Source organism: Dendrobates tinctorius, unplaced genomic scaffold (assembly GCF_039654945.1).
Source record: "Dendrobates tinctorius isolate UK_male_01 unplaced genomic scaffold, ASM3965494v1 ptg000223l, whole genome shotgun sequence".
Taxonomy (NCBI): Eukaryota; Metazoa; Chordata; class Amphibia; order Anura; family Dendrobatidae; genus Dendrobates; species Dendrobates tinctorius.
In genome coordinates, this window is record NW_027361890.1 from 13,244,231 (window position 1) to 13,268,411 (window position 24,181).

Below are 24,181 nucleotides of genomic sequence, written 5' to 3' on the forward strand. Positions count from 1 at the left end.
ATTCCAGCACTGAGAGTGTCAAAGTTCGTCATAAATTTGTACTCCCAAACTCGTCTCTCTCTCTGAGAATTGAAGTTACCTTTCAATACCAGTAATTTCATATCCACGCTGCTGTGATCAGGGATACAGAAATGTTTTGCCACAGGTAGATCCATTCTTTTTTCTCTTATTGTGTGACGATGAGCATTCATCCTTGTTCTAAGCTTTTGCCCTGTCTCCCCCACATACAGACCCCCAGTTGGACATTTAGTACAAATAATTAAGTATACCACATTAGATTATACTTATTAGATGTTCCAGAAGGAACCATCCTGGCCACCATGGATGTAGAATCTTTGTACTCTAATATCCCACACCAAGATGGTTTAAATGCCTGCAAATTCTTCATGGAAAACACAGGGACTGATGCTGATGCTGTGGTGAAACTTATAAAATTCATCCTCACCCACAATTACTTTGAATTTGACAACAGGATCTATCTACAGGAGACTGGCACAGCTATGGGAAGTAAAATGGCTCCACAGTATGCAAATCTTTTCATGGCAAAGCTTGAAAGCGACTTTTTGTCCTCATGCCCCATCAGGCCCCTGGCCTACTACCGCTTCATTGATGATATTTTAATCATCTGGACGGAGTCTGAGCAACAGCTAAAGACGTTCCACGAACAGTTTAATCAATTTCATCCCACCATCAATTTAACACTCAACTACTCCAGTACTGAGATTAATTTTTTGGACACCATCATTAAGCTAAAAAACCATGAAATAGAGACATCCTTGTATCAGAAGCCAATCGACCGTCCAACATACCTTAAATGGGACAGTTTCCATCCAAAACACATAAAGAACTCTATTATCTATAGCCAAGCCATCAGATACAATCGTATATGTTCCAACCCCATGGATAGAGACAAACATCTTGGTAGCCTAAAAAAGACCTTTTTGAATCAGGGTTACCATCCACCATCCAAGAACAATTGAAAACCAAATTACAAGAGCCACCAGATTGTCAAGGAATCACCTGCTAAATTACAAAGCTAAAGAAGAAAATAACCGAGTGCCTCTAGTAGTCACCTACAACCCAAATCTGGAGGTGCTAAGGGGAGCTGCACGGAAATTACAACCTTTACTACAAAAAGATGCCCGATTGAAATCCATTTTTCCAGACCCCCCACTGCTGTGTTTTAGGCAGCCCCCAAATTTAAGAAGCATCATTGTCAGAAGCTCCCTGTCCTCTCCAACAGCTGCAGGAACCTTTCCTTGCAACCAGAAAAAATGTAAAACCTGTCCATTTATAATGACAACGGACAAGATAAAGATCCCCAACTCACATCAGGACTACAAGATCGCAGGTACTTTCAGCTGCATTACATCTAATGTGGTGTACTTAATTATTTGTACTAAATGTCCAACTGGGGGTCTGTATGTGGGGGAGACAGGGCAAAAGCTTAGAACAAGGATGAATGCTCATCGTCACACAATAAGAGAAAAAAGAATGGATCTACCTGTGGCAAAACATTTCTGTATCCCTGATCACAGCAGTGTGGATATGAAATTACTGGTATTGAAAGGTAACTTCAATTCTCAGAGAGAGAGACGAGTTTGGGAGTACAAATTTATGACGAACTTTGACACTCTCAGTGCTGGAATGAATGTGTCGCATGGATTTATGTCTTTTTACATCAATTAAGGAATTTCCTTTTAAAACTAGACCCCAATCAGAGGACCATAAAACATCCGGACTCCTTATCTATGAACTGGTCCAATGTTTATATTTATGTTTTTCCCTCTCCCATATTGATAGTTCTGCTTCACGTCACTTGTCTTATCTATTGCATTTTTTCTAGGCTGTATTGTGCATAAATATGTGACTTCAGATTTTGTATTAGTCTAGCCTGATGAAGAGACCTGAGTAGTCTCGAAAGCTTGCAATGTGTTACCATCTTTTCAGTTAGCCATTAAAAGGTATCAACTACTGAGGACTCTCAATCCTGAATATTTTTCTATCTACTGGCTAACACGGTACAAAGATATACATCTTTCCTGTATCCCTACCTGTTGCTCCTCGGAACCTGAAGAGTGGGGACGTAATTTAAAATAGAGTTTACAGGCCTCCCTGAAAACAACAAACATATCCTCACTCCCAGAACCCCTATCCGGTAGATCAATCTTGAACTCTACCAGGGTTTGCCCAAGAGACGCGGGCAATAAACATGATGTGTTTGGATGCTGCAAAACAGTGCGTACGTCTGCCACCTCCAGGCTGATTAGGAAATATGTCCACAGACACAGTACAATAATACCTATACAATAGTGTGCTAGACTAAATTTTCTGCAAGGACAAAGTAATGGATTCAGTACATTGAAAAGTAATGGGTTCAGTACATGCAGAAACATAAATCATAAAAAGTATAGAAAAATATTACATTTTATTAATCATAATTCAAAAGACAGAGTTGATATTAAAAAAAAATATATAAAAAGTGGGAGACCACAAGGTGGCGCCTCAGTCCCGCAGATATTAAATACAGGAAAAGAAATGCATAGTCAACTAAAATAACTAACAAAACCCTTAAGTATTTGGAGAGATCAGGGGAGAGGAGGTCATGTAAGTTATATGCAACAAGCCCAGCTATATAGGGTAACATCTTAAAAGAAAGAAACACCATATGAAAATCATCTAGCAGTTGTTAATACATAGAGTCATGAACAAACGAACACAATAGAGGGCATGCTGTTACCTGTAGTGAGACGTGGAGTCAACCCAGAACCTTATGTACGTTTCTGCATATAGCCTTCTCCAGGGTTGGCATCACACCAACACAGGCCACCATTTATAGTATAACATAGCCAGTCAGCTTTGAGACTCACATCAGATTTATAATTAACCAATTTATATGGCACTAAATATAAGTAGAGCAACCATTAGGCCAGGATCACACATGCGAGAAACTCGGACGAGTCTCGCATCTTAATACCAGGCACTGCCGCAGGCACTCTGGAGTGGAGCGTGTGGCTGCATCTATTTCTATGCAGCCGCACGCTTCGCTCCCGAGTGCCAGGCATTAAGATGCGAGACTCGTCCGAGTTGCTCGCATGTGTGATCCCGGCCTTAATATGTCTATGGTAGGGTCATCATGATTAAAACCATTTGCATCATTTATGCCCATCAGTAATCCCAATCAGTAAGAAGGGGCGTAGCCTTATTGCAATCCATAGTGGCGTGCGTCACGTCAACCAGTCAGAAGGGGCGCATCCCAGGACCGCGTCAACGAGGGCGGTCCGGTCATGGGACCCAAAGTCAACACTGTCTTTTGTCTTGCTATGATTAATAAAATTTCATATTTTTCGATACTTGTTTCTTGAGTACACTATTTATATGATTTACTATACTCCTCCAAGCTGAGTTGCTGCAGTTGCCCTGCCAGAGCAGCCACCGGATCCATAATCGAACAAAAAGGTATGAGCCAGTGTTTGTCACAAAGGTGTTGGGAGTTTGTGCACTTACCAGGTCCCTAGAACTAAGGGCGTCCTGGTCTATCCATGTCACCTGGATTACTCCTGAAGGTGGAGATGCCGGGTTCTCATGCCTTACTATGCTCCTAAATCTACCCTCATCTGTCCCCTCCCTTACCCAGGTTAGTTTGAAGCTGAAGTTTATAGGAACACACTAACCAGACAAATAAGGGAAGACATGCAGGGATAAATGAAAATACCAACCATACAAAATACACACACCACACAACAGAGTGTGAAACAGGTGAGTTAAAGGAAGTAGAAACCAAATAGGAGAGGATGAGGATGTCCATTGTGCACGCAGACAAAACTGCAAGCAATCATCTCCTGAATAACCTCCAAATGTCAACTCCAACTATGAACTACATCTCCAGAACCAGGCAGTAAGATCTAACACTGGCCATCTTTAAGTACCAGAGGCAAGCATATATAGCAAAGGGGAGTGGCCAACACTGAACAGCTGAAACAATCCAAGTAGGAAAGCTTCAGGAGCTTCAACTGAACAGATTAACCGTCGCACTGCTAACAAGGAAAAAACCTGCGCTGTTTAATACAATGGTGACGTACTTCTAATCAGTGCAAGAATGCATGAAAACAGGCACCACAATATTCTGGCCCCACTCTGTTGTGGTATCCCCATGACAACTGAGGTGATATGGATTGTTTGATCCAGTTTTACCATGTTTACTGTTTGTGTGGTCTCTTATGTAGACTATCAGGACTGGTTCATCCATTATATGTTTATGAGGGAGAAACAGTAGTGAAGAGCATGCGATTTATTTACCTGCTACTGTGCAAAAATGGCTAATGTGGTAGCTTCTCACCACCTTGCTCTTATAAGACTTTCTTAGCAAGGTGCTTTCCATTTTCAAGATTAGATGGAGAGAATTAGTCATGTCCATCTTTTGTCTGGAAGGAAAGATTTCTGAGGTGGTGTCCCTCTTGTAATATGACTTCATGTATGTTTTACACTTTCTCCACAGATCTGTGTGAGGATGAGGACCTCCGCTCTTTGCTCCTAGAGCTGAAGCACAAGCATGACCTCATAATGAAATCTCAGCAGAAAAACAAGTCTTCTCTGAGCCGCAGGAGCTCCAGCACTGGGAGTCACGGGTCAGTAAGAAAGTGATGCTTGGTTATTACATTTAAAGCATACTTCACTAATTGCCAGCTCTGCCTACCGCCCTTGATAAATTCCTCCCCTTCATTTCTAACTCTCACATAGCCCACCAGAGATGTAATCACCCCCAGTCCCGTCATGACCACCATATGTTATGTATAACAAAAAACTGCTACGTTAGTTATTCATCTCCTAAGGGCAAATAAATGATTGTACTCTGGAGAACTGAGGTATCAGGTGACAACATACAGGTGTGACAAAGGTGGAGATAGATATTGGTCTGAATCTTGCACCTTCAGAGACCTTTATGGAATATTCTGTGGATATGCCAAAGATATCTAAGTTGAGAATAACCATTTAAGATATGTGCTTATGTCAGGAGGAATAAACTTAATATGATCCCAGCAGTTGGGCTTTTAGTGCAGCGGCTGCACAGCTTTAGAACACTATTAACCTGCAGATTGACCCCAAATCTGCAGGTTAATAGCGGTTTTTGGCATGATAGGTTCCCTATAAGTACTATGTTATACTAAGAGAGACTTCATAAGACTCTTTTCTTCAGCACAATGCTATGGTAAGCAAAGGTTCGAATTTATGCTTTCATAATGATTTGCTATGCAGGGAAGCAACAACTCATAGGTGAAGGTCAGAGTCTTAAAAACTCCATTCAATCTTCTAATTATTTTCACCCCAAAGGCCACTTTTACACTGCATTTCTGCAGTGCATTCAGGGGCTTCCCCCGAATCTCCCTTTTATGTCATAGTAGTCTACAGTCTTTATGCGGGTCTGTATGAATCTCGTTTTTTATGGGATACAGGTGGGACCTCCAAATGCACTGCAAAAAGACAGTGTGAACAAGGTCTTAAGGTGAGCACACACATTGCATCTTGCAATTTCCTAAATTCCACCCGCCATGATGCCCAATTGCATGGATTTGAAACAAATGGTGGGCCATTGGGTATCATGGTAGCTGAAGTTTTGTATGTATGCCGCAAGATTCATGTCTTAGTAAATTGTGCCGAATTTATATATGTTACAACATTTTGGTGGAAGATTAACTCCACCAAAAGTATCATCTCTTGAGTTATACAGGCAAACCAATTTTCACATCACAATACATAGTAAATTCTAGGATGTCAGGCAACAAATTAAACTCTCCAGCTCTCCATGGCAATTGGGGTGATAATGTATATACCAAACTTTCAAATTAAAGATATCTACAAAATGCATGGGAGCCTTGGGTTTATAAGAGTGGGAGGGATCAGCCCTTCGATCTAGCATGTATATGTGGTTCCTGCCTTATGAGATGGGGTTAGCGTGGTAAGACAAACCCTTCAAAAATGTTATGAGGTCCTACTTAGATGGCTGAGAAAACTATCCATTCGGTCTATTCATTTTACAAATACCACAACCAAATATAATGTACATTTCATTGCAGCAGTCTGATCATCTTTTATCTTTCAGGAAGGTAGTGCGACGTGCCAGCTTATCAGAGAGAACAAATATGTACAGGCGGGAGTATGAAAAAGAGGCTGTGGTGTGGCAGTGCCTCGTCTCTGCAGGGGATGCCGAAGGGACTCAAGATGAAGAAGAAGGCAGTCCTGACATGCAAAGGGTAAATAAGGAGTTTTGAAAACCTTACAGTGTATGACTTGTTTCTTCCAGTTGTCGAAATGGATGGAATATACAACAAATCTATATATGTTTGCAATATATGAGGTTGTCCACGGCTTAGGACTCAGATATTTCTAACCTACAATATCAAATCAGTGGGGGTCCGACGCTCTGCACTCTATCTGATCAGATGTTTGCAGTTTTCCCAATGACTGAAAGTAAACGGTGTGTGGGCTGAGACACTAGGATATGTAACAAACCCTGCTTAGTGGCCGTTACGGCAGCTCAGCTCTTGTTGAAGTCATGTGTATTTATGTCCTAGATACCGCTTTAATTTTCAGTTGGATAAATCGTAGCAAATAAAAGTCACCCAAACAGGAGCATAATTTGTTTTTGGCTACTTGAACACTCTGAAGAATATACTGTACTGTCAAGGAAACACCAGAGAGATCATGTAGATCCCACCACTGCCACCAATTTGTCAAGGAACAACTCTCCCCGCTGCCTCCAATCTTCAGGGCAATTACCTAATTGACTAACGAGTGATAGACAAGGCCGCTGCGGTTTTCACTACTAGGCCAGTTATTGAGGAACTCACAGCGCGCATCTAGTACAGTTGAAACCAGAATTTTACATACATTATATAAAAAGACACATATGCACGTTTTTCTCAATATCTGACATGAAATCAGAATAAACCGTACCCGCTTTAGGTCAACTAGGATTGCCATAATTATTAATATTTGGCAAATGCCAGAATAATGAGAGGGAGAATGTTTTAAGGCATTTTTATTACTTACTGCAAAATCAGAAGTTTACGTACAATAAGATTACTATGCCTTTAAACAATTCTGTCAAACAAACAAGGCAGCACACTGCAGCCCTATAGCATGCAAAAATGAAACATGAAAATTGAATTGCATTACTGCACTAGAAATATGAAAAATTGAGAGTGCTTAACACATAAATTGGCCAATTCATGTGAACCCGGTAGCCACGTTAAGGCGATTCTCGTATACCAGGACCTAACAATGCCAATCCTCTCTTAGGCAGTCTACAACTCTATGGGAACTTAATGTGAATTCTCTCCTAGACTAAAGTCTAATATCTTCGTGGAGGGGTAGTGATTCTGCTGTGATTAAAAACGCCTGAGGCTAAGGGGCGGTGTGCTCAGTCAGAAGGCCAATGCATACAAATCAAAAAACTAAACTGACCGTCACATCCAAACATGAATTAAGTGTGAGCAGGTGCCTACCTAGAGTCGTCAACTCATATACAATCAAACAAGGCAGCACACTGCAGCGCTATAGCATGCAAAAATGAAACATGAAAAATGAATTGCATTACTGCTCTAGAAATATGAAAAATTGAGAATGCTTAGCGCATATATCACTACTCCTCCATGAAGATATTAGACTTTAGTCTAGGAGAGAATTCACATTAGGTTCCCGTAGAGTTGTAGACTGTCTAGAGAGGATTGGCATTGTTAGGTCCTGGTATACAAGAATCGTGGCTACCAGGTACACATGAATTGCCCAATTTATGTGCTAAGCATTCTCAATTTTTCATATTTCTAGTGCAGTAATGCAATTCAATTTTCATGTTTTATTTTTGCATGCTATAGAGATGCAGTGTGCTTGGTCTCACCCGTGGCAGCGGGGTTTTTCTTTGTAAAGAAAAAAGTTGGCGGGTTGCGACCGTGCCTCAACTTTTGGGAACTGAACAAAATTACCGTTAAGAAAACGTACCCTCTCCCATTGATTCCTGATTTATGCAACCAACTCACAGGGGCCAAATGATTTTCTAAGCTCGATCTACGAGGGGCTTATAACCTTATAAGGATCCTGAAGGGGAACGAATGGAAAACAGCATTCCTGACAACTGAGGGACTGTTTGAAAACCTGGTTATACCCTTCGGTCTCACTAACGTCCCTGTTGTTTTTCAGAACTTCATTAATGTTGTTTTCTCTGACCTGATTGGGCGTTATGTAGTCATTTACCTGGATGACATCTTGGTATACTCTGAGGACAGTCAATCACACTTACACCATCTACGTACAGTTCTTAGGAGACACCGGGAGAACCTTTTGTACGCTAAGCTGGAGAAGTGCTCATTTTTTATGCAAGAACTGTCTTTTCTAGGTGTAATTATAGGGGAGGGATTCCGCATAGATCCAGGAAAGGTTCAGGCCATTACAGATTGGGTGCAGCGTCATGATCTGAAGGGGTTTCAATGATTTCTGGGCTTCACTAACTATTATAGGAAGTTCAGTAAAGGGTTCTCGCAGGTGGTGAAACCCTTGACGGACCTCACTCTTAGAGGGGCAGATGTAAAAAATTGGTCCATGGCCGCAAAAAATTCCTTCCTTACTTTAAAGAAATGCTTTACTTCATTCCTTGTTTTGGTACAACCCGATTTGTCAAGACGTTTTATCGTGGAGCTTGACGCTTCGGAGGTGGGGGTGGAGGCAGTGTTTTCCCAGGGCCCCTCTGCCCTGACTAACCTCAAACCTGTGCCTTTTTCACTAAAAAGTTCTCTTCGGCCGAGAGAAACTATGATGTCGGCAACAGGGAATTGTTAGCTGTTAAATTGGCCTTCTGAGAATGGAGGCTTTTTTTGGAGGGGGCTGCTCATCCCATTACGGTCATCACTGATCATAAAAACCTGGCCTATATTTAGCCCGCTAAGAGATTGACCCCCAGACAGGCTCGGTGGGCACTTTTTTTTTCTCAATTTCATTTTACCATTACGTTCCGACCAGGGTGTAAAAATGTAAAGGTGGATGCCTTATCCCAAAGTTTTGATTCTGTGTCCCCTCCAGAACCTCCTTCCTCCATTCTTCAACAGGGAGTGGTTGTAGCAGAAGTCTCCTCTAAGTTACAGAGAGAGATTCTGGAAGCACAAGCTACCAGGAATAAACCTCCAGGTAAATTGTTTGTACCCAAACAATTCCATCTCACACTCCTGCAAGAACTTCATGATTCTGTGTTAAGTGCATACCCTGGTATTGCAGCTACCCAGGGAGCAGTGGCTAGGGGTTTTTTGGTGTCCCTCTATGGGTACTGATATCAAAAGGTTTGTAAAAACTTGTGGGATGTGTGCTCGCTCTAAAAGCTCTCAGGTCCGGCCGCCCGAGTAATTGGTGCCTTTGCCAATTCCGGATAAACCATGGACACACCTGTCTATGGACTTTATCACTAATCTTCCCCCTTCCAAGGGCAACTCAGTGGTATGGGTAGTGGTTGATAGATTTTCTAAGCAAGCCCACTTTGTGCCGTTACCTACATTACCATCGGCTGAAACCTTGGCCGGCTTGTTTTTACAGCACATAGTGTGGTTACATGGAGTGCATGTGAACGTGGTGTCGGACAGGGGTGTGCAATTTGCGGCCAGGTTTTGGAGAGCGTAAGAAGTTAGGGGTCACGTTATCATCCTCCTCTGCCTGTCACCCGGAATCCAACGGACAGACTGAACACACCAACCAGTCGTTGGAGCAGATTCTGAGATGCCTGGCCTCCTCCAGACAGGAAGACTGTTGTGAGGTATTACCCATGGCAGAATTTGCGTTCAACTGTCTTATTAATCGGTCTACCGGAAAGTCTCTGTCAGGGTCCTGACAGCGCCGGCGTACAGCCTCCGCTAAGCAGGGACTCACCCGCACCGTAAGGACCCCTGGGGACAAGAACAGCCGGAAAATAAAGATGCACAGGACCTGAATGTAGAAGTATAGCAAGCCGGCACAGGACCTACGGTCATGTGAACAGTCATGTGACTGCAAGGGGGCGGGGCTTAGCGTCCTGCTTTCAAAGAAGGTAGAAAACTCAAAGTCGGGCAAAGCGAGGGTCATGCACAGTAGAGGCAGGCGAGGTACAGGAGGGATAAACAGATGGGAGGTCAGACAAAGCCAAAGATCATACATAAGATATCAGTAAAGTACCAGGTATGAGACAGAACGGATAGTCAGGGCCAAGCAGAGATCAAAACCAAACAGAGGTAGAAGGTACCAGGCAGAATCCAAAGCAAAATCCAGAGAACAGACCGAGTCGTACACAGAGAATCAAGCAACCAGAACACAGCACTATCACACTCAGGGGTCACCACACAATGCCAAGGGCGAAAGTATAACTGACGGGGGATGGGAGCTTCCTGAGGCTATAAGAAGCCTCCCCAGAACCAATGAGAGGCCACCATAATAGGTCCCAGGTGTGCAGGTGAGAGTCTGCACTGAGGTCAGAACATTAACCCCAGCAGTGCCGGTCACCCAGCACTGGTATCATGACAGTCTCCCTTTCAGGTCAATTATGGGTTTGTACCGCAGTTTGGGGAATTTTCCCATATGGACTCTGGTTGCCCTGGTGCTGAGGGGATGGGGCAACAGTTAAAAACCCTCTGGAGGGAGGTGCAGGGGAACATCTCCAAAGCCCAGAAGAAGTACAAACATTTTGAGGACAGGACGAGGGAGTCGGGTCCTGCGTTGACAGTGGGGGAAAAGGTCTGGTTGTCCACCTGTAACATCAAAATTAAGATACCTTCTATGAAGTTGGGCCCCAAATTTATTGGCACATACAAGAGTGTAGAGGTGATCAACCCGGTGGCCTACAGATTACAGTTGCCCACCTCCTTCAAAATATCTAACATCTTCCACAGGTCCCTATTAAAACCTGTGGGGACAGATAGAGAAGATCCCTCATCCATAGTTCCACCTGTATTGGTAGAGGGTCAACTGGAGTACGAGGTAGGGCACATCATTGATTCATGGTGGGTGCGCCGGAGACTTCAGCACCTTATTCATTGGAAGGGATATTCCATTGAGGATCGGTCATGGGTTCCGGCCAGTTCAGTGCACGCTGATCGACTGGTGCGGGCTTTTCATGCCAGATACCTGAGAAGCCCCATTAAGGGGGGTACTGTCATGCTATAGGACATGGTTAATGTCCTGCTCTCTCAGGGTTAACTTTTACTGGCCTCCCTTTGGATCTGGGAGGGGTATTTATACTCACTCAAGACTAGGATTCTCTGTCAGCTATACTGTTGTTCTGACTGTGTGTCTGACCCCTGGTGTGCGTGTATACTGCATTGCTTGATTGCCTCCCGTGTATGACCTGGTCTGTCCGCTCACTGTGTTCTCTGTCTCACGTTTTGGTACTATTGTCTTCTTCGGTTCTGACCTCCTGGCTTGGCTATTGTTACTCCGTTACAGTTTATCCCTATTGTACCGCACTGCTCGTTCTGGCTTTTTGACCTCTGGCTTCCCTTCTGACAATCCCCTGTCTCACCCCATTGGTACCTTGGGATCTCATGGTTCTGATCTTAAGCTTGTTTTGATTACTCTCCTGTGTTTATCGTATCCTCTGCATCCCGGCATCTGGCTCCGCCCCTGACCACCTCCTACTCTGTCACATGGTTCAGGTCCTATTTATTACCTGGTTAGTTACCCGGCGCTTTGCTCAACTCCCTTGCTGCTCTCCCCGCAGCAGTAATACCCGGGAGTCGTGACAAAGACCTTGTGAAGATGATTGCGGAATCTGGTAAGATTGTGTCAATATCCACAGTTAAACGAGTACTGTATCAACATGGGCTGAAAGGCCACTCTGCCAGGAAGAAGCCATTTCTACCAAAGAAACATAAAAAAGTCGGATTAATGTTTGCAAATGTACACCGGAACAAAGACCTTAATTTTTAGAGACATGTCCTGCGGTCTGATGAAACTAAAATTGAACTATTTGAGCATAATGACCATTGTTACCTTTGGGAGAAAAAGGAGAAGCTTGGAAGCCATCCTGACTGTGAAATACGGGGGTAGCAGTGTGGTGCCCCTGAGGCTCAGTCGCCACAGAGGTACTGCACCTTCTCCTAAGGTGTGGTGCCCCACCATCCAGGTAAGTTGGGGGCTCCTGACCATGCTCCAACACTCGCACCCCACACAATAGTGTAGTTCAGCATAACCACATTGCGGCTCCTTGTTTAGAGAGAGGCAGAGCACCTTTGGCGGTTCCCTGCTTGGAACACTAGACGTGCTGGGAGGTGGGTGGAGTTCAGAATATATATATATGAGTGGGATGGTGTTATGATTGAGTCACCGTAGGAGGCAAAAATAGTAATGCTAGCTAAGTCCAGAAAACCAGAGAAGTTGGCAGCTATCGGATTGCAGACCCCTGAACCTATCAACACAACTAGCAGTAGCCGTGGGGGGCTCCTACGATGCCCTAGGCCCCTCGATAACAGCCGGAGGACTACATAGCCTAAAGACAGAAAGGGAAATCTAAACTGCCCCAGAGCAGACCCCGAAGTAAAAGGCAGCCCCCCACATATAATGACGGTGAAGCAAGAAGAAAGAACAAAACACAGACAGAAAGATAGACTGAGCAAACATGGGGCCCACGCTAGCTTAGATAGGAAAGGATAGGAAGGCTGCTGTCTGCAATCCGTGAAAAACCCTATGAAAATAAGAGCCAACAAACTGACAGTAAAAAAGGCCCTGAAGACGCTAGGCTTCAAAAAAGCTATGTCAGTACTCAGGAATATTCTGAAGACAGAGCAACAGGCAAAAGGAGATTCAGCTAACCCAGCAGGGAATGGCAGAATCCAGAAAAGCAAAGAAAACAAAACACTAATGCAAAAAGGCAAAGCAGAAATCTTAGCTTTAGATGAGCAGGAATCAGACTGGTTTCCTAGAAGTCCACAGAGAAAGACCCCGCAGGCCAGAGGGGCGTCGGCAGCCTTATATCCAGTCATTAACTCCACTCAGCCAGTCATCATCATCAGCCCCAGGTGTTTGACACTCAGGCTCACTACCTTTCTTCACCAGAAGAGGGAGTTCCTCGGGCCTCAGTAGTGAAGGGGAAAATGAACTCACAACAGGATGGTTTAGGATTACAGGTCAGTCTGACAGGAGGTCAGTGAGGAAGGAAGCCACTCGGGAGGAGTGGGGATCCCTGGAAGAAGGGATGGAGGAAGGAGTGCTGCAGCTTCCTCAGTGACCTGAGCCAGCTGGCACGGGAAAGGAAAGGAAAGAAGGAGAAGGACGTTGACCTGAAGCCTGAGTTTCCATAGAAGGGAAAGGACAAGTACGGAACGTAGGAGTAAAAGGGAACACAGAGGACATGGGTTAGAGGAAGAACCCTGCCTAGAAGTTCTAAGCACAAGGCCGGGGCCCGGTCCCCGAGGTTGTATGAACACTAATGGTTCTGCAGCAGACACCGGTAGAGTAGTGGGCTGTAAATGCACTACTCCCATCTAAGACTTGAGGGCACAACAGCAATACGGATAGAGAGCCGGGACTTAGGAGTAGAGAGTCCCCGAAGCAGGCTACAGCTGTCTGCCGTGCAAGTAGAGTTCTTGGGAACATCTGTCAGGAGGAACTCCAGTGTAACACGGTACTGAAGATCTTCACACTTAAAGGCGCTATAGAGGAGACGTTCAGGAAAGGCACATAAGTTGGCGGAGTGTGGAAGGGAGCTTTCCATCTTGCTTGGAGGTTGACTGAGTCCCTGACCCGGAGGACACGGCAAAGAAGCGGGCACTACAGACTGTGAGTAAAGCTTTGGAACTACATGCCCTGGTGTCCTCCATTCCTTCCTGCGTCCGTCCGCCTGACACTGCTACATCCCCTACGCCGAACACTACACCATCTAAGTGTCTCCACATCTACACTGCCCTGGGACAACAGCCCTGCCTGTGGAGGGCTATACCATCCTTGCTGCACCACACCATCTGTCCCAGAGGATCTGTCTGCAGCGTCAGCTTAACACCTCCCTTGCCGAACACCACAGGTGGCATCACAAACTATTCATTTAATAACATTCACATCTTCCTATTACTTGGACGCCCAGGGCCACGGTCCGGGTCACCGCCACTGTGACACATCCCACTGATACCGGCCCGGTACCGAGTACCCCACAGCCCTGGGAGGGCGACCCAGCAGCATCATGTTGTGGGGTTGTTTTGCTGCAGGAGGGACTGGTGCATTTCACAAAATAGATGGCATCATAAGAAAAGAAGATTATGTGACAATACTGAAACAACATCTCAAGACATCAGCCAGGAAGGTAAAGCTTGGGGGGGAAATGGGTCTTCCAAATGGACAATGACACAAAGCATATTGCCAAAATTATAACAAATTTGCTTAAGGATAACAAAGTCAATGTTTTGGAGTGGCCATCACAAAGCCCTGATCTCCATCCTATTGAATATGTATGAGCAAAGCTGAAAAGGCAGGTGTGAGCAAAACGACCTACAAACCTGGATCAGTTACACCATTTTTGTCAGGAGGAATGGGCCCAAATTCTGACCAACTATTGTGAGAAGCTTGTGGAAGGATATCCCAAACATTTGACCGAGGTCACTCAATTTAAGGGCAATGGTACCAAATACTAATGAAATGGATGGAAAGTTTTGACTTTGCAGTAAGTAATAAAAATGCCTTAAAACATTCTCTCTCTCATTATTCTGGTATTTGGCAAATATTAATAATTATGGTAATCCTAATTGACCTAAAACGGGAAAGGTTTATTCTGATTTCATGTCAGATATTGAGAAAAACATGCATATCTGTATTTTTATAGTGTATGTAAACTTCTGGTTTACACCACTCCCCAGAATCCCAGCTTTTAAGATTTCCTGGGGGCAGTGCATTCCTGATTGATTGACAATTTGGGCCAGCGGCATTATTGCAGTGCTGGCCAAGTGCAGTCTCCGATGTGGCAGGTTTGTCTCTTCAGCAAAAGAGAAGGTCAAAATCTTTGAAGCTGGCAGGATCGACCAATGTATAAGAGCTTCTAAGCGCAGCGCTCCTTGCCTAGGAGATCATTTGATACACTGCAGTGGTGGTGGGTAACCTAGGCAACAAGCAGTTAACAATAAAATTAAAAATCCCTCTTCTGGAGAGCAGAAAGAGGATTTTTAATGAGATAAAAATTGTAAATGTCCTCGTTTCTAGAAGTATTTTGCAATTCTACCCATTATTGAACTTGAGAATAACCATTCACATTAATTAACAATATGTATGTTGATCGTCTTTAAAGCAAAACCTTGAGGTGTGACTGATGGGTAGAGAAACCTAATATTGATGACATCAGCACAAGTTAATAATTTCTCATATTTATCTTTTTTACAGCACGATTCTATGGATCTGAACACAGTCCTGTCATCTCCAGAAACCTTTTCAGAAGCCTTGTATCGAAATGGGTACTGCTCTCCACTACCTCCTTTCTATTGTTCCCAAACTATTACTGATTCACCAGTACCCACCCCACTAACCAATGGTAACAGCAATCACTCTTTGTCCTCATATTCACAAAGTCCTATTTGGAGTGGAGTCCTGGACCAGGCACCTCTTACTCTTTCGGAGCTAAAAAGACAGAGGATGGCAGCCAAGCAGGGGCGATACCTTGCCCGGAGTACTAGTGAGTTGCTTGGATCTGGAAGTATAGATTACTCCAGTGACCCTGGGACCCCACCATGGTGCTCTAATGGGACCCCTGTATACTACACACCAACCAGTGGAGACCCTCCAATTTTACGGCTGAAGTCTCCAGTTGAGGATGAAGAACAAGAGGCAGGCAGAATATTGCGTTGTTGTCGGTTGTCATAACTGCAGGAATTACAGTATCCAAAGAGTTTTGTATCTGTGTTATAGGCAGAGCATGGGTTGTGTGTACATTCAGATCTATGTAAATATATATGTAAAAATACCTGAACTGTACATATGTTGAGTTACATGTATGTGTACACAGAATTATGTAGGTCTGTATATAGAGGATATTATAGACATGTACATAGATGGAGTCATTCCTACCTGCAGGGAGTCTATAGACATATACATATACAGTGAAGCGCTTACATAGACTCAACTAGAATTGTTTTTCACTCCTTAAAATAAAAAAAAAATATTTAATATACCATAAATCCTTAGTGAAAAAGTGCAAGTTGAAATATGCCTCACCGTGTAGTATATGAAAGGTTGTTCCTCACTGGTATAGCTAGGATCCAAATCCGTTGACCATTGGAATATTCACAGTCACATTCTATGACTAAGGGCTATGGCCAGAAATGCGTCAGAATGGGTACTTTTTAAATTGTCTGGACAATCCGTTTTTAATTATGTGAAATAAAAATCCAAACTTTTATCAGGATTTAGCCAATGGATCCTTTTTTTCCATAATTCCTTAATTCTTATCCCATCAGTATTGTAAAAAAAACTTTGTCTTTTATTATTTTATTTATGTTATTTATTACTATATCTGTGATAGCTATGTGACAACCAATATGGCTGAGAGTACAAATTCCACACGAATCTGCGAGGACCTGACTGCTGTGACTGAATGTAGTAGCAGTGGTGACTTTTCATGCCATGGTGGCTCCAATAGGCTTTTTTTTTAGGTTTTTCTGCTAAAGCCTATCCAGAAGAGGACATGGTGGGCCTCATTTATGAAAACCATCTTTATCTCCCATCAGAGCATAGCTTTCATGTCTTAAATTGCTTTAGTAAATAAAGCTGCTTATTGGTTGTAATGGGCAACTAAGTCATTTTTTTTTTCTAGACAGTTTTGACAAATCTGCTCAAGTGTTGCCACCACTTCGTTGTAGTAAAAAGTTGAGATCAGAACAGACGCATTCCCACCAGTTTGACATATAGGCCGGGGTCACACTTGCGAGAAACTTGCACGAGTCTCGCACCTCAATAACTAGCATTGCCATTGGCACTCGGGCCCGGAGTGTGCGGCTGCATGTATTTCTATGCAGCTGAGCGCTCCGGTCCCGAGTGCCGGCGGCAGTGCCGGATATTGAGGTGCGAGATTCTCGCAAGTGTGACCCCGGCCATATGCTGTATAGAAGCATCATGTCTTCGATGTGTGTACTGGGACAACCTCTTTAGTTCTTGATCAAACATACTTATCAACATTTAGTTTGCCAAATATATGAAATACACACCCAAAACCAACTTTGGGTGTGGTTTTGCTAAATTCCACTCTTTCTGCAGTCTAGCTTGTAGGATTGTCCTGGCAAAATTGTGACTGTTGGCCGGTTTGAATCATATGTAAATGTTTTGTACAAATTAAAGAATATTTATAGAGCTACATAATTCTGTACATGCGCAGTGGTGTATATAGAATGTTGTATATATAAAACATGCAATTCTGTATTTGAATATTGATATACTCAGAAAGCATTGTGGACTGTAAAGCTTTAGATGTACGACTCAAAATGGCTGTGCCAGTGACTACCTGATCCTGATGATTCTGTAAATATGTGGCCACATGGTCCTACTGTAGGTGTATCGGACGCATCACAGCAGGGGATGTGATCATGAACAGTAGCGGCTTCTAACCTGTGGTTCTCCAGCTGTTGCAAAACTACAACTGCCAGAAAGGTGTGTTGGTAGTTTTTGTTTTGTATTGTTTGGTAGACCTCTGATGTATGGAGTGCAACATGTCTCAGGAATGAGCTTTGTATTGGACGACAACCACATACAGTTTGTACTCTCAGAATAAAATCTTTTAAAATTCAATTTAATAAATCCTGCATCATTTGCTTTTGTAATAAAGTTGGTTTTAACAAGGAAGCCTTATGTGTCTTTCTCAAAATAAGATTAAATTGACGACATGTCGTGAGCACTTACGGTAATTTTATCTAGAAAGATGTATTATATATAGTGGTTAGGATGATCAACAAGTAGAAGAATTAGGGTCCCGTTACACTAAACGATGTACCAGCGAACCCGACAACGATACGACCTGGTCAGGATCGCTGAGGCATCGCTACATGATCGCTGGTGAGCTGGCAAACAGGCAGACTCACCAGCGAGGACGCTGGTATCCAGGGTAAATAGCGGGTAACTAAGTGCGCGCGTCGCTTAGTTAGCCGCTATTTACCCTGGATACCAGCGTGCTCGCGCTGGGAGCTGGTATCCAGGGTAAACAGCGGGTAACTAATGTCCTGCACGATCAGCCAGGACATTTTTTTTGATCGCTGGTCTCCTGCTGGCCAACACGCATCGCTGCGTGTGACAGGCGGGAGACCAGCGATCAGCGAACTGGCGCTGGTAACTAAGGTACACATCGGGCCTCTAATCGGCGCGCAGTGCTTACAAACCCAATGTGTACCTTAGTTACCAGCGCAATGGTGCAGGGAGCTGGTAACCAAGGTACACATCGGGTTTCTAAGTTGTCTATACACTGTTTTCCCTGATATACTTCCTTCCTGCTCTACTGAAAAAATGTACGACTTCCTCCCTCTCCCTTCTGCTATTTCTAATATTGAGTGAAGGGTTGGTGAGAACGGAAAGCCTTCAGAATTAGGAGCAGGAACTCTGATGGATTTGTAACATGTCTGAAAAGCACATGTACAGTAAGCTACACACGCACTGCTCTAATTATACAGGCACAGATGGTGAATACTCTAATCGGCGTTGGATGCTCTCACTGCTATCAGCAAGACCATATGCACTATGCTGGGAGTCGTAGTCATCGGTAGTGATGAGTGAGTATACTCGTTGCTCAGGTTTTCCCGAGCATACTCGGGTGTCCTCTGAGTATTTTGGCATGCTTCGAGATTTAGTTTTCGTAATCTCAGCTGCATGATTTGCGACTGCTAGACAGCCTGAATACATGTTTGGAACTCCTGTTTGTTAGGGAATTCCCACATGTATTCAGCTTGTCTACAAGTCGAAAATCATGCAGCTGAGACAACGAAAACTAAATCTCCGAGCACGCCAAAATACTCACAGACCATCCGAGCAACGATGCTACTCGCCCATCACTAGTCATCAGCTGACATCTGACCAGCAAGAACCTTTTCACTGCCGGTCACAGCTGCTGGTTCACACACTGTCCTCAGGGACAGTGACTCCTTAGAGGGCTGATTCTCAAGAGCAGAAGGGGTCCCAGCAGTAGAACCCCCAGCAATTGCAACATATTTCACAAGGATAGCAAATAATGTTCAAACTTGAGTCAACTCCTTTAACTAGGCTGTCCTGGATTTTTAAATGCGCATAGGATTGCACACATAGAAAATAATAAACTCACCAATACTGACTCTCCCCAAGGGCATAATCCTACCTCCTTCAACATGACAGGAGAAGTGGTACACTGCACATTACCATTTCTCCTGTCTTTGTATACTCAAAGCAATTCTCAATATCTGTACTACTCTGTGTGTTGTGAGGCAGAGACCCTGTTACAGCTAGGGTGCGCTGTGTAGTCTCCCCAGGATATGCACGGAGGTGTATGAAGGCCATAGTTATGCATAGCAGTCACGGGTGTAGCTGTGACTGCAATGTAAACTGATAATAAAGGTGTTAGTCTTGGACATGTTACCCGAGGCACGGGTAAGCGTACAGAGTAAACAGTACCAAAAGCCCATAGGCAGGTACTTAGGTGACAGGATGAGTTGCAGGGTTAGTGAACCCAAAATAAACAAGGTCAAGACCACCCAAAATCGGCCCAAATCTACGGTTAAACGTGAAAGTGAGCGTGGCGTCTGCAACGGAGAACGGCGTGGTGGGTGATCCTGTAATGAAGTATGGAGGAGAAACGCAAAGGGGAGGGATGCATGTGCAGATCAATGGTTCCGGACCCTACTTTGGTTTCTTAATACAGTGTCGGGCGGGGATGTCACAAGAGCATGCAGATGCCCTGTCTCGTGCCCATGTGGGGTGTCAAGTGTTCAACCCCACAGGTTTGAACAGGGGAGGGGGATATGTGAGGTAGTGACCCCTGTTACAGCTAGGGGGCGCTGTGTAGTCTCCTCAGGATATGCACGGAGGTGTATGAAGGCAATAGGTGTGCATGGCAGTCACGCGTAGCTGTGACTGCAATGCAAACTGATAATAAAAGTAAGTGTTTAGTCTTGGACATGTTAGTGTCCAAGACAGAGGTGGGAAAACCTCTGGATGTTGTGTATAAAACAGATGCAGTATGATAGTAGTTTGTGCAGTCTGTTTCATTACAGACCAAGGTTTTCCATGTGACTGAAAGCCACAGGTTTCGGTGATAAAAGCCCTGCTCAGTGAGTCTCAGGTGTGTCAGGGCCAGAGTGAGGTCTGGCAACCCGCAGCATACACAGAGATGCAAGTCGTCCACGGTGACTGGTCTCAGATGTGGACAGTCCTGTGCCCGGAGGTGGATGTCCTGTGCCCAAAAGAAGACTGGCGTGTGTAACGATTGCAAAACAGGTGGATATGGTTCCCGGCTGTGATCCGGAGGATATCCTGGACGGTGTACGGCTGTGTGAGTAAAGAGACTGTGATGCAGCGGTGCAAGACACCCACGGGAACTAGTCAGAGGAGGACTAGCGTGTGTAATATCTGCAACAGGTTATGCTGGGTGAATACAGTCTTGGATACGGCGCATAGACAACCACGGGAACTAGTCAGAGGAAGACTGGTGTGTTTAGTGTCTGTAAAATGAAGGCTGCCGTATAATATATACAGTGCCTTGCGAAAGTATTCAGCTCCCTGGAACTTTTCAACCTTTTCCCACATATCATGCTTCAATCATAAAGATGCCAAATGTAAATTTTTGGTGAAGAATCAACAAGTGGAACACAATTGTGAAGTTGAACGAAATTTATTGGTTATTGTAAATTTTTGTGGAAATTCAAAAACTGAAAAGTGGGGCATGCAATATTATTCGACCCCTTTAACTTAATACTTTGTTGCGCCCCCTTTTGCTGCGATTACAGCTGCAAGTCACTTGGGGTATGTCTCTATCAGTTTTGTACATCGAGAGACTGAAATTCTTGCCCATTCTTCCTTGGCAAACAGCTCGAGTTCAGTGAGGTTTGATGGAGATCCTTTGTGAAGAGTAGTTTTCAGCTCTTTCCACAGATTCTCGATTTGATTCTGGTCTGGACTTTGATTTGACCATTCTAACACCTGGATATGTTTATTTGTGAACCATTCCATTGTAGATTTTGCTTTATGTTTGGGACCATTGTCTTGTTGGAAGACAAATCTCCGTCCCAGTCTCAGGTCTTTTGCAGACTCCAATAGGTTTTCTTCAAGAATGGTCCTGTATTTGGCTCCATCCAGCTTCCCATAAATTGTATCCATCTTCCCTGTCCCTGCTGAAGAAAAGCAGGCCCAAACCATGATGCTGCCACCACCATGTTTGACAGTGGGGATGGTGTATTCAAAGTGATGAGCTGTGTTTCTTCTTGTCACTCTTCCATAATGGCCAGATTTGTGCAGTGTACAACTGATTGTTGTCCTATGGACAGGCTGTCCCACCTCAGCTGTAAATCTCTGCAGTTCATCCAGAGTGATCATGGCCTCTTGGCTGTATCTCTGATCAGTCTTCTCCTTGTTTGAGATGAAAGTTTACAGGGACAGCCGGGTCTTGGTAGATTTGCAGTGGTATGATACTCCTTCCATTTCAATATGATCACTTGCACAGTGCTCCTTGGGATGTTTAAAGTTTTGGAAATCATTTTGTATCCAAATCCGGCTTTAAATTTCTCCACAACAGTATCACGGACCTGCCTGTTGTGTTCCTTGGTCTTCATGATGCTCTCTGTGCTTCAAACAGAACCCTGAGACTATCACAGAGCAGGTGCATTTATACGGAGACTTGATTACACAGGTGGATTATATTTATCATCATTCGTCATTGAGGAAAACATTGGATCATTCAGAGATCCACAATGAACTTCTGGAGTGAGTTTGCTGCACTGAAAGTAAAAGGGCCGAATAATATTGCACGCCCCACTTTTCAGTTTTTGAATTTCCACAAAAATTTAAAATAACCAATACATTTTGTTCACCTTCACAATTGTGTTCCACTTGTTGTTGATTCTTCACTAAAAGTTTACATTTGGTATCTTTATGTTTGAAGCATGATATGTGGGAAAAGGTTGAAAAGTTCCAGGGAGCCGAATACTTTCGCAAGGCACTGTATTCTGCAAATGGTGAAATGGACACTAGTTATATGCACTGAAGTTATATGCACCTGTGTGAATTGGACTTTAATGCTGTGAGGAAACACATTAAAGGAACTTTGTGGGTCACTGCCTCTTCGCTGCTTACGGTGCTACCGCTGCCTTACAGTGTGTGTATATACAGTATATATACACTCACTGGCCACTTTATTAGGTACACCTGTCCAACTGTGTGTTAAGACTTAATTTCTAATCAGCCAATCACATGGCGGCAACTCAGTGCATTTAGGCATGTAGACATGGTCAAGACAATCTCCTGCAGTTCAAACCGAGCATCAGTATGGGGAAGAAAGGTGATTTGAGTGCCTTTGAACGTGGCATGATTGTTGGTGCCAGAAGGGCTGGTCTGAGTATTTCAGAAACTGCTGATCTACTGGGATTTTCACGCACAACCATCTCTAGGGTTTACAGAGAATGGTCCGAAAAAGAAAAAAAATCCAGTGAGCGGCAGTTCTGTGGGCGGAAATGCCTTGTTGATGCCAGAGGTCAGAGGAGAATGGGCATACTGGTTCGAGCTGATAGAAAGGCAACAGTGACTCAAATTGCCACCCGTTACAACCAAGGTAGGCAGAAGAGCATCTCTGAACGCACAGTGCGTCGAACTTTGAGGCAGATGGGCTACAGCAGCAGAAGACCACACTGGGTACCACTCCTCTCAGCTAAGAACAGGAAACTGAGGCTACAATTTGCACAAGCTCATCGAAATTGGACAGTAGAAGATTGGAAAAACGTTGCCTGGTCTGATGAGTCTCGATTTCTGCTGCGACATTCGGATGGTAGGGTCAGAATTTGGCGTAAACAACATGAAAGCATGGATCCATCCAGCCTTGTATCAACGGTTCAGGCTGGTGGTGGTGGTGTCATGGTGTGGGGAATTTTTTCTTGGCACTCTTTGGGCCCCTTGGTACCAATTGAGCATTGTTGCAACGCCACAGCCTACCTGAGTATTGTTGCTGACCATGTCCATCCCTTTATGACCACAATGTACCCAACATCTGATGGCTACTTTCAGCAGGATAATGCGCCATGTCATAAAGCTCGAATCATCTCAGATTGGTTTCTTGAACATGACAATGAGTTCACTGTACTCAAATGGCCTCCTCAGTCACCAGATCTCAATCCAATAGAGCATCTTTGGAATGTGGTGGAACGGGAGATTCGCATCAGGGATGTGCAGCCGACAAATCTGCGCCAACTGTGTGATGCCATCATGTCAATATGGTCCAAAATCTCTGAGGAATGCTTCCAGCACCTTGTTGAATCTCTGCCACGAAGAATTGAGGCAGTTCTGAAGGCAAAAGGGGGTCCAACCCGTTACTAGCATGGTGTACCTAATAAAGTGGCCAGTGAGTGTATATATATATATATATATATATATATATATATATATATACTAGCTGAAGAGCCCGGCGGTGCCCTGGCATAGTAACTAACTGTGGTTAGTTATAGCAAATTATAATTATCCTCCATCCCATAGTCCCGTGCCCATATACCCAACATACCTATCCTCCATCCCATAGGCCCGTGCCCATATACCCATCATACATATCCACGATCCCATAGGCCCGTGCCCATATACCCATCACACATCCTCCATCCCATAGTAGAGTGCCCATATACCCATCACACATCCTTCATCCCATAGGCCCGTGCCCATATACCCATCATACATATCCTCCATCCCATAGTCGAGTGCCCATATACCCATCACACATCCTCCATCCCATAGTCCCATGCCCATATACCCATCATACATATTCGCCATCCCATAGTCGAGTGCCCATATACCCATCATACATATCCGCCATCCCATAGTCCCGTGCCCATATACCCATCACACATCCTCCATCCCATAGTCCCGTGCCCATATACCCGTCATACAGTACATATCGTCCATCCCATAGTCCCGTGCCCATATACCCGTCATACATATCCACCATCCCATAGGCCCGTGCCCATATACCCATCACACATCCTCCATTCCATAGTCAACC

The 24,181-nt window shown here is 44.2% G+C and overlaps 1 protein-coding gene across 3 annotated transcripts in view; it reads left to right on the forward strand.

Annotated features, from left to right (window-relative positions):
- Positions 1 to 17,814, forward strand: part of PPP1R16B (protein phosphatase 1 regulatory subunit 16B) — a 148,642-nt gene extending 130,828 nt beyond the window's left edge. For all 3 annotated transcript variants that reach the window (XM_073555350.1, XM_073555348.1, XM_073555349.1), the window contains exons 9-11: positions 4,499 to 4,628; positions 6,101 to 6,251; positions 15,367 to 17,814. In XM_073555350.1, coding sequence (XP_073411451.1) covers positions 4,499 to 4,628; positions 6,101 to 6,251; positions 15,367 to 15,843 — 758 coding nt within the window. In that variant the 3' untranslated portion in view covers positions 15,844 to 17,814. The remainder of the gene's footprint in view (positions 1 to 4,498; positions 4,629 to 6,100; positions 6,252 to 15,366) is intronic.
- The last annotated feature ends 6,367 nt before the right edge of the window (positions 17,815 to 24,181 follow it).